The sequence below is a fragment of the Saccostrea echinata genome, unplaced genomic scaffold (genome assembly GCF_033153115.1).
Source record: "Saccostrea echinata isolate AGI-Se365-2 ecotype Australia unplaced genomic scaffold, CSIRO_AGI_Sech_v1 ptg000001l, whole genome shotgun sequence".
NCBI lineage: Eukaryota > Metazoa > Mollusca > Bivalvia > Ostreida > Ostreidae > Saccostrea > Saccostrea echinata.
Genome location: NW_026889750.1, coordinates 16,273,238 through 16,284,887, shown reverse-complemented (window position 1 = coordinate 16,284,887; position 11,650 = coordinate 16,273,238). Strand labels below are relative to the sequence as shown.

Below are 11,650 nucleotides of genomic sequence, written 5' to 3'. Positions count from 1 at the left end.
GAATTTCATGTAAATCCATCCCATAGTCTTTGAGAAATCGCGTGCACAAAATTAGAAAGTCAAAATAATAATAATAATAACTTTAAAAATTCACTTTTTTGCATCGCTTCCTGTCACGACCGGAAGTGACGACAACGTACGATTTTTACATGATGTAGATAAACTGGTAACTAACTATAAGTTCTGAAAGTTTTTGACTTCAGTCATGTAGTGTTTTTGAGCATTTAGGTGAACAAAATCTCAACTTGAGGACGGAAAAACACGCGACCGGAAGTGCATTTTCCTAAGATGGTTGACTTCACACTAGACAATTGCAGTCTCAATAACATATGTAAAAATCATTTCAAAAACTTTATCAATAAGTGATATTTTTGGGAATGTTAAAAATCCCAATAATATAGTTTCTCTTTTATAATCGGAAAGTGTCGTTTTTTGTTTCCAGTGAGACCAACACATATAGAAACTGTGAAAGAGATTCAATTATATGATGCAAGTTTTATTTCAAAAGTGAAAAGTTTAAATTTTCGATTTCTTTGATCACTTCCTGTAACGACCGGAAGTGACGGCTGACGCTATTAACCCAAAAAGTTTTGCCTACTCATTAAGTTCTATTACTCATATAAGTTTGGTGTCTTAATCTCTTACCGTTTCTGAGATCTCACTTTGACAAGTTCTTATTTTGCGGACAGTAAAACACGCGACCGGAAGTGAATTTTACCAAGATATTTGACGTTACTCTAGACATTTTCAGTCTAAATAACATATCTAAAAATCATTTCAAATACTTCATCTATAAGCGATATTTATTGGAAAGTAAATACTCAAATTATGTAGTTTTTCTCTTATAACCGGAAGTTGACGTTTCTGTTTCCGGTGGGACTAACATATTTCGAAACTGTAAAACAGATGCAATAATGTGATGCAAGATTTAATTAAAATAAGAAAAGTTGAAATTTTCGATTCCTTTGATCTCCTCCTGTGACGATCGGAAGTGACGGCTGACAGATTTAAACATATTCTGCAAACGTACTCGTCATGATCAATAATCCCTGAAAGTTTGAGGTCTTAATCTTTTACCGTTTCTGAGATATCGTCCGGACATGATCTCTTTTGAAAAAACGGAAATTGGACATATCTGACGATCGGAAGTGAATTTTGCAAAATTCCTAAAAATGTTTTTAGTTTATTTTATTTGACATAATCCCTGAAAGTTTCAAGAAAATCCATCGAGCCATCTCTGAGAAATCGCTTGGACAAAAAACGGGAAAAAAATAATAATAATAACTAGACTCTTGTTGCTATGGCAACAAAAAGGTCTTCCGTTCCTATATGATACCGTTTGCATTGATTTTTTTTGTAGAGAAACGTGTACAGTAATATTTAAGTTGTAAAGAATCTAAAATTTGTCCCTTCGGTACTTGCAGTCCATTGATTTTTACTGCAAAAATGAATGTATCTGTTGTCCTTATATAAGATATTGTATGCATGTTTTTTTTCATTAGTAGAAGTATATTTAAACTATTTTAGATTTAAAAGTTAAAATGGGGGAGGGGGTTTTATCTAGAAAACAACTTGTCAGTTCTTACAGTACTTTGATTTTCACTACAAAAATGAAAGTATCCACCGTCCTTATATATAAACATGACAAATTTAATACATGTAGTGTATGAATTGAATTTTGCATTTAGAGAAACATCTATATATAAGTCGAAGTAAGAAAGAATAGTAAATATCCTTTCAGTCCTTGCGGTACTTTGATTTTTATTGGCTAATGAAAATACCTTCCATAGGTAACTTATTCTATGCATTGATTTTTATGTATAGAAAAACATGCCTGTTTATACTACACTGTAGTTTGAAAAAAATGGGTATCTAAAACAGTCCTCTCAGTACTTCAGGTACTTTGATATTTACTGCAATTAAATGTAGTCTTCATTCTTATATATGATACTGTATGTATTGATTTTTGTATGCAGAGAAACATGTAAACATAAGTTAAAGTAAGAAATGCGCTATCAGTACTTTTAGTACTTTGATTTTTGAAAGGAAAAAGAAAGTAGCTGAAATCTATAAAACGGGTGACCTGATTTCAAAACAAATTATATATTTGGCACTTATAGACCTATCTCTATTACGCCTAAAAATATCTTGAAAATATGTTTAAAAACAAAAAAGTCGAAAATTGACCAAAACACAAATTCACTTCCGGTTTAGACAGGAAGTTCCAGACACAAACGAAAATCACGTAGAAACAAAGAGAATGTCATGATCTATCATTCCTGTAAATTTCACATCTTTACCTCAAACCCTTTCTGAGAAAAACACCGGACAAAAATGCAATTTAAAATTTGAAATACGGCCGTAACTTCGGACCGGAAGTGAATTTTTCAAAAAACGGAATTTTATATAAACTTCATATATCAACCTATTATCCAGTGAAAAATTGTGAAAATCTATCGAAACATCTCTGAGTAATCGCGCTCACAAAATTTGGGAGGAATAATAATAATAATAACTAGAAACTCATTGCGAGCAATGAGAGGTCTTCCGTCCTATTCTGAAAAAAAAAGAAAATTCAAGCTGAAAAAGTGATATATGAAATTCAGACACTGAAGATTTAACCCTGGTCGTCAGCGAAAAAATCCAGCTTGCTAACCATTCACCATTCATCTTTTTGCATCACTTCCTGTCACAATTGGAAAAAACGGCGATACAAGATTATCTCACGATTCAAATAAACTGATAACTGACTATCAGTCCTGAAAGCTTTAGACTTCAGTCCTTCTTTGTTGCCGAGCAATATTGTGAGAACAAATTCTAATTTTGAGGACAGGTAAACACGCGACCGGAAGTGAATTTTATGAAAATCTCTGACTTTTCTCTAGACATTTGCAGTATCTACAACATACATAAAATTAATTCAAGTACTTTATCGATAAGTAATATTTATGAGAAAGTTAAATATAAAAATAACGTAGTTTATCTCCTAAAACCGGAAGTTGACATATTTGTTTCCGGTTGAATCATACATATTTCAAAATAGCGAAAGAGATGCAATAAAGTGATGCAAGTTTTAATTTAAAAAAGAAAAGTTTAATTTTTTGATTTCTTTGATCACTTCCTGTAGCAAGTGGAAGTGACGACTGACGCGTTTAACCCAAATGGTTTTGCCTACTCCTCAAGGTCTATTCCTCATAAAAGTTTGGTGTTTTAATCTTTTACCTGTTTTTGAGATCTCGCGCAGAAATCTTCTCATTTTAAGGACAGGAAAACACGCAACCGGAAGTGAATTTTTGAAATATATTTACGGCTACTCTAGACATTTGCACTCTGAATGACATAATTAAGATTCATTTCAAAAACTAAATCTACAAAGAATATTTATGGGAAAGAAAAATACTCAAATTATGTAGTTTTTCTCTTATAACCGGAAGTTGTCGTTTTTGTTTCCGGTGGGACCAACATCTTTTAAATCTGCGAAAAAGGTGCAATAAAGTGATGCAATTTTTAATTAAAAAAAGAAAAATTGAAATTTTCGATTTCTTTGATCACTTCCTGTGACGAACGGAAGTGACGGCTGACGCTCTGAACCCAAATAGTTTTGCCTACATCTTAAGGTCTGTTGCTCAAATAAGTTTGGTGCCTTAATCTCTCACCGTTTCCGAGATCTTGCTCAGACAACTTCTCAATTTGAGGACAGAAAAACGCGCGACCGGAAGTGAATTTTACAAAGATATTTGACGTTACTCTAGATATTTTCAGTCTAAATAACATAATTAAAATTCATTTCAAATACTCTATCTACAAAGGATATTAATGGGAAAGAAAAATACTCAAATTATGTAGTTTTTCTCTTATAACCGGAAGTTGACGTTTTTGTTTCCGGTCGGACCAACATATTTCGAAACTACAAAAGAGATGCAATAATATGATATAAGAATTGATTTAAAAAAAGAAAGTTGAAATTTTACGATTTCTTTGATCACTTCCGTAAGCGACCGGAAGTGCCGACGACGAACGAAAAGGTGATTCTGTTCACCTATAAGTCATGCTCTATCGTCTCCAACAAGTCTCCAGTTCATATCTTTAGCCATTTTTGAGAAAAAGGGGCGACAAAATTTCATTTTAAAATCAGAAAATTGTCCATAACTTGGCACCGGAAGCCAATTTTCAAAATTCCTCCAAGATGTATCAAGTTCCTATAGATGCGCATTATTCCTGAAAATTTCATTGAAAACCACTGAATAGTTGCTGAGAAATCGCGTGCACAAAATTTAGGGAAAAAAATAAGAATAATAATAATAATAATAATAATAATAAGAAACAGTAGAATCACTATAAGGTCTTCCGTGAAGACGGAAGACCTTAATAAAAAGAAACAATACAATCACTATAGGTCTTCCGTTGTGAACGGAAGACCTAATAAACAGTAGAATCACTATAAGGTCTTCCGTCTGAAACGGAAGACCTTAATAATAATAATAAGAAACAGAGTAAAAACAACATGTTCCCAAACTCCGTTTGGGGAACATAAATATTCTCGAAGGCACGTAAAGCAAGCAAGGGACCACAGTTAGAAAATGTCCCATATAGCTACAATGTAGCAAACCAGAGCGGATTGGCTGCAATTTGATTTTGGGCAATGTTAACATAGTTGCAAGGGGAAAAAAGCATCAACTTAACCATGACAAACAATTATATGACGTCCAATTAAAAAGTCAATTCATTTAAGGAAAAATTAATATTCAATTATATTTTTATTTAATTTTTTCTCGCTCCGTCTGCCATGCATATGTTGACGTAAGTGTTCATATCAGTTATCTGCTCCTGATTATTATTATTTTTTTTTTACATTGCATATACACACCGAACGAATTCTATCGGTATATTGGTTTCGCAGGACAAAATCAATTAAGCAATAGAACTTTCTAAATAATTCCCTTTCACCATATTCATTCTGCGGCCAGTCATTTAGGGTCTTAAGGATGATGTTTACTCAGATACCAAAAAACAAACCATCCACTGGTGGGAATGAAACACCACCTATTAGACATTGTAGACCTATGATCATGGTGCTATTTTTTACTTTTAAATAAGTGGGACCTACTTTTCATGCTAGTGGCCTCTCAGTATGTCTCGAAAAGTCCCTTAAAAATTTGCACTATGACCAAGATTTTCTTTCTTTGCAAAATATAACAAGTATTAAAAGTCTTTGGATAATGAAATATAATGAAAATAAAGATAACAAACGTGTTAAATATTCCACTCCGATTTTCCTCTTTCAACTTTCTAAATTCTACCCTGGTTTTTGTATGTTAATTCAAATTTTCTCCATTACATGCCTTCCAATTATTTGAAATAATGCTTAAGCTTTTACAAACAATATGTGCAAAATGATATTTTAAAAAATCATAGAAACTTAATTTTTAGGATAAAATTATTAGAATTTTTTTTAAAATGAAAATTGAAAAATTTCGTTCGAATTCCCTCTGCATTACCGTAAATCTACACTTTCATCAAATGGTTAAATATTAAATTTTGATATTGAAATTAATTTATTACATGGTTATTTTATCTGTTTAGTAAACTTTTGATTCAAGACATTACACTCTATAACAAGCCGTTTCTGTCAACTTAAACTCTGAGTAAACGTCATCCTTAGCTGATTGACAGTGCGACCAAAAGGACACATTATACATTAAAGCTGTAAGGTCTGCTAGTGTTTCAGCATATATATTATGGTCTAGGAAGGTGTATCACATATCCAAAAGACTAAAATTTCCTTTTTCATTATCATATATCTGGTGCCTAAGTGCTTGACTGTTATTACGTTAATTATTCGGCGTAAGGATCTTTCGAGAAAGGTCACATGACATTCAAAAGACACACGAGTTTATTGCTGGATAACATTTCATAATTTTATATCTTACTTCACGCCATGTTCAAGCATTTGTTTATTCTATTAAGCAGAAGACTATGACTACTAATCTTCTTGTCTTGTGCCCGGATTCCGTCAAAACCAATGACTTGCCACAGTTCAATGTTTACAATTGAAGTGCAGATAGTGCGCATGTACAGCCTCAGCAATTTTAAAAGTGCTGTAAATGTATTATATTTAGTGTGTACGATATTTGGTGGAGATTGATTTAGCACGTGTCTAAATGTACTGTATATTAATATATATATAAAGACCTTTCGCTATGTAGTTGCAGATACTGCTTTTCACTAAAAGTGCTATATATACTCAGCCAAATATGATGCATTTACAGTAATTTCTTACTTAGGCGAATGTAATATATGGAAAGTGGGAAACTATTACACTACATAGTGAAAATTAATCAAAATTTTCTGAGAGCCAAAAAATTGGACCTTGAAGTTTAAAAATAAATCGTCATTGAAACTCTTTTATAATATTTGAAGGTAACGAACAGTTATCAAGCTCAAACGCCCATTGAAACAATATCATACAATTATGGGCATCACAAATTATCAGGACTGAGTAGGGTTGTCACCCGAGGGCACAAGCACCCGAGGGCGCTTGCTCCCTCGAGTGATAACCCTACTCAGACCTCATAATTTTTTATGTCTCCCTTCTAAACAGTCCATAATAGTTTTATTATCCTGAATAATATAAATTTAATAAAATAGAGTAAAAGTATCAGTCAAACCTCTTGTGTTCTAACTTCTACCCACTGCTCTGATTCCATACTTTCAAAATATGTCAACAGAAAATTTGTCGTCACCGTCAGAATATATATTATTGTTTACCAAACCCGCATATTTATCATTTTAATATATTTATATATGAGTTACCTCGCTTACAAATGCCGGAGACATCGCGAATTGTCTCCTGCACATGACATGTTCTAAACCAATCAGGTTGACTGTGTTATTCTGAAGGATAATACAAATTGTAAGCAGAGCAAACACGGGCCTATAAAAACATCGTCGTTGATATATAGAAATGTCGAACTGAAGGCCACAGCAAGATTTTTTTTCATGTAGGAGTTTTTTTTCATAAATTCTGAATCGTATGAATACAAAAAAAAAAAACAGGTCTGCTAATAACGGGGCACAATTGCTACCCATGGAAATTCCAACAGATTGTTGGGAGACCTGGTCACCAACTCTACATAGATATTGTCAGTCAGAAAATCAATCATCTTTTTAAATATCAACTTCGGTCTTTAATTTATCGTGGGTAATGGTTGTATAAATGTTGAAAAATCCGCTTTGATGCTATTGATTTTTGGTAAAAAAAAAAAAAAAAAGTAGATATGGGACTTTCTGTATCGTATCTTGTTTAATTGATGAAAATTTTTTTGCGCCAGTACTTTTAAAAAATTTACAACAGGAAAAAATATAAAATGTCGATGTCCTATCACCTTTTTTTGCAATATCATGTGTGACATCTGTGAAGATATTCGGGTATTTTGACAGTTTTGAATTTTCTTATCTCACACTTTACGATCGGATTCATATTTTCATTAACGCTACCAGTATTTTGAGAGAAAAATATGCTCACAGGTTCGACTTGAATACACATGCTGCCTTAATTTTTAGGGACAATATGTATAGTATAACATTACCAACCAGTTGAGTGAAAAGTACAGGATTCATTTGATATTTCATTTACAGTGTAAATGTACATGATATATTTTTCATAGTCATTTGGTGAAGTTTCTCCATTAAAATGCAGTAAACGCTACTTTATTTCTGCATGCCGACTTTAGTTTCCATTAGATTGATTACTTTCTTCATATTCGTAAACATGCACGCTTCCGTTCTCGGACCCCACCAATAGTCTCTTTTGGGAGAGTCTTAGAGCCGAAGGCATGAGACAATCCGTTAACAAGAATCTCTGGAATGTCCCGTCTTTGTCAAGGACATGGATAGCATTATTTCTTGGGTCGCTCAGAATAATTTCACAATTTTTTGAACAACAGACATCAGATGGCTTGAACATTCTACCAAGATTTCGTCAACTTTAAGTCTGTGTAGATTACGCGAAGTTTTCCCGCCTCCGTAATGATAAGCAGACGGCCCGTATTTCTACTCATTGTATCTACCACGCAGAGATCCCTGTTGAAATTTTCAGCGACCCTGTCTGGAGAATTGAACAAATAATATTTGATCCACTCTCGATGACCCTCTTCGTATTCATAAGAGTGTAGGACGCGTCCATTGATCGCCATTTTCTGGACAATTCTACGTGTATTGAATCGATCTTTCGTCCCTACAAGCAGCTCCTTTTTCAGTGAAAGCGCCACCCCCAAGGGCTCAAATGGTGACAAATTCGTTATAATTTTAATTTCGCCATCTTTAATCGACCATCGACTTAACACCCTATTGCCGCTATCCGCTATAATTAAGTCCCCGTTGTCAAGGCGAACGAAGCCCCTGATGACCACAATATCCAGGTCAAACTTCCGGAGGACACCGCCATCTGTGTTGCATAATTTGATCTCCTTGTCGTTCCTTCCATAGATCCATGTTTCCTCGAGCGATTTTTCGGAAAGAGAAAGAATCGGATTAGATGTCACCTGGAAATTAAAAAGTTCTGTCAATGTTGTTCCTTCGATTTCAACTCCCGAAAGTCGGGAGTGCAGATAATTGTCCCTAACGACGCGCCCAAACATATGTTCTAAGAAGTGGATATCGATTTGACCTTCGTTAAATTCCACATGATCCTCTGCCCTCTGTGGATCGTGCAGTTTGATGGCGCTCAACCGATTCCGAATTTTCTCGTGTAGTTTAACGATAGCAACGTCATCTGCTCTATCTTTGTTTTCTGTAAAGTACCCAGTTAGGTTGTGCAAAGTAGTAATATTGTTGTCCTCCGAAGATCTGCCATGCTCTCCAGCTTCGCTAGAACTGACTTCTGAAAGTTCCTTGATTAAGTTATCAGAAATGACCTTAACTGCAGATACTAACTCGTTCTCGCGATGTTTAATCCTGTTGATTTTCTCAGTTTTAGCGGCTTTATTCTTTTCTTCAACTTCAGCTATTGCTTTCAGGTTTGATTCTATTTTTGGAATCTCTTGATTGATTATTTCGGTAATTTTATCACTTGTAGAACGTCGAATGTCCTGGGCGACCTTCTTAAGTTTACACCAGTCATGATCGCGATGGTCTAGTTTAATGCATTCTTCACAAAGGGCTCTAGCACAGGTCTTACAGTAGTGATCCAATTCCTCCTCAGTGTGGAAGCTGCAGACGTTAATCAAGTTATCGATCTGGCCTGCCATTTCACAACTTTAAAATTAAATCATTTCGTAGTAATAACTCTTGCGAGGCGCTGGTGGTATTAACCCAGCGGTTAGGATCATACTTAGAAACAAAAACTCGATCTTGAAACTGTTAGAGGGTCATTAATGATTTAATTATCACTGCTCGTTTACGTCTTTCTTTATTTCACTTAGGAATTTAACATAGAATTTTTCTTTAGTATCGTCTGACCGCATCGATACACTTGCGTACATTTGAATCGGTGTCATTTTCCACTTTTTTATAAAACCCCTCGTTAAGATTATTGTCCTGAACAAATTTTAAAAGTATTTAAAGAATCTTAAATATTATTTTTTTCTAATATTAATAATGTCCTTTGGATCTTATTTGGTAAAATAAAATAGTCTTAAGCTTAGTACCCCGTTCTCAGTACATAATATAAAATAGACGTAGTACCCCGTTTTCACATACATCGGATATGAGGTATTATAAAGTTTATGGATAGGGGAACAAGTTTGATAAACTAATTATTTGCATCAGATAGTCGTCCGAAGTAATTTTTAGTGTAACATAGTGAGGATAAAGAACTTAAAAAACAAGACAGCACCAAAACCCCCTCTCTTTGGCTTTTTACAAGTCTCAAATCGATTCCATTCCGTGCTCGGTTCTGATTTTATAACTCCGCTGGCATTTAGAATTATTCAGAAGGAAATTGGTGATATAAACAATTTTTGACGTATGTCTATTTTGTCTCGAACTAAAATAATTTTCAGTTACTCAGGAGACTTAAGAAATAAACTTTATGTATAATTGGGTAACGATACTACGCGCAGCGCTTGATTAGGCCTTCCCCCTGCATTGATCATCTGCTATTTCCAATACATAAAACGATATATTCCTTAATCCGTATTGATTGAAAGATAGATTGACATATCATGTGACGCAGTTATGTTTTACGAAGCCTGTATGTCACTCTCTTACGTTATAAGATGCTATTAATCTCAGCTTGTACTACCGAATCTTTGTGCCCCACAAAAGCCATCTTAACTGAAATTGGATTTCCTAACTTAGTTACCGGAATAAATAATCGCTATCATATCATAACTTGTCAGATGTGTTTAGATTTGTGATTTTTTAAGCAAACGGCATACGTGTATATTGTTATGAAAAATTGAACCATATTTGCTTTTCTACATGATACATGTATTATACTATTGTCCCATATCATTAAACTCTTTAAGTTAACTCTGAGCAATATAATATCAATGAGAAGAATGCGATTGCTAATCAACTAATGACGTGGACGTAGTATTTCATCAGAATAGTATTATGCATCAAAATACATCTATATGTATGTGCATCAGAAAAATTCATTGAGACATACTGAACAAATATTATTTATTTATAGATCTGTTTATTATCAAATCTACGGTGTTACTAATAAAGCGTCATAGGTTATTCAGAAACATACAGAATGCAAAGATACAGCTGAGTTTCGATTATATCGAGCATCGATACTTCGAATACCATGGATATGTCAAAGTGATTTTATGCCGAAGACGTGTATCCAAAGGCATATAATCCCAACCACTCGTTCCTTATGTATTTTACCCTAAATATCTCCAATCCTCGGATATCAAGTTTTTTCGGTCCTATCGAGTTCGAGATAAGGATATTTGACTGTATGCCTTTGGACACTCGTTTTTGGCATAAAAGATTCCTATGATCTTAAACATGTTTTTCTATCTTTAAATGTTGTTCATATATTTATATTTACACCCACTGAATATTTTCTCCTTTATTTCTAAAGAAAACCATTGCCGTTTATCAGTTCATGAACAACACTAGGCATATCACCTGTACGGATTTCTTGATCAGTGGCTGTTCCATCAATGAAACGTACTATGACGTACATATCAATAATACAATAATTAATCTTTTTAATCCTACTTTTAATGATTGTTTATACAGATATAAATATAAACAATAAAATGTCTTTCTTTGGTTGTTAGTACGGGAATTAACGTCGCAGCTATTGCAGAAAAAATTAACATAACCCGCTTACGCGGGTTATGTATTTTTTCTGCAACAGCTGCGACATTAATTCCCGTACTAACAACCAAAGAAAGCATTTTATTGTTTAAATAAATAACGATTTTTTTCTGTTCTAATTTATTTTGTTTAAAATGGAAATTCATCATCAAATTGAAAGTACATGTAAAATGTTATTAAACTTAAATGAATAATTTACATTTGATTACGTAAGTTTTATAGTTACTAGACTCTACTAAGGATAACTCTTCATAGAACTTGTTCTGATAAGATGTAAGTGGACCATTACAACTCTGAATCATTGGTTGCAAGCAGTTTGAGAAAAAACAAAACAGAAATAAGAAATTAAAAAAATTAAATTATTGAAAAG

At 33.6% G+C, this 11,650-nt stretch overlaps 1 protein-coding gene across 1 annotated transcript; it reads right to left on the bottom strand.

Annotated features, from left to right (window-relative positions):
- Nucleotides 1-7,733: 7,733 nt before the first annotated feature.
- Nucleotides 7,734-9,368, bottom strand: LOC133191404 (uncharacterized). Its single transcript, XM_061327194.1, has one exon. It carries the CDS (start codon nt 9,246-9,248, stop codon nt 7,968-7,970), a length of 1,281 nt encoding a protein of 426 aa, XP_061183178.1. The 5' UTR covers nt 9,249-9,368; the 3' UTR covers nt 7,734-7,967.
- Between the last annotated feature and the right edge of the window lie 2,282 nt (nt 9,369-11,650).

Bases quoted from the DNA above. Each gene is read 5' to 3' on its own strand.
- LOC133191404 (XM_061327194.1), bottom strand. From the start codon at position 9,248: ATGGCAGGCCAGATCGATAACTTGATTAACGTCTGCAGCTTCCACACT.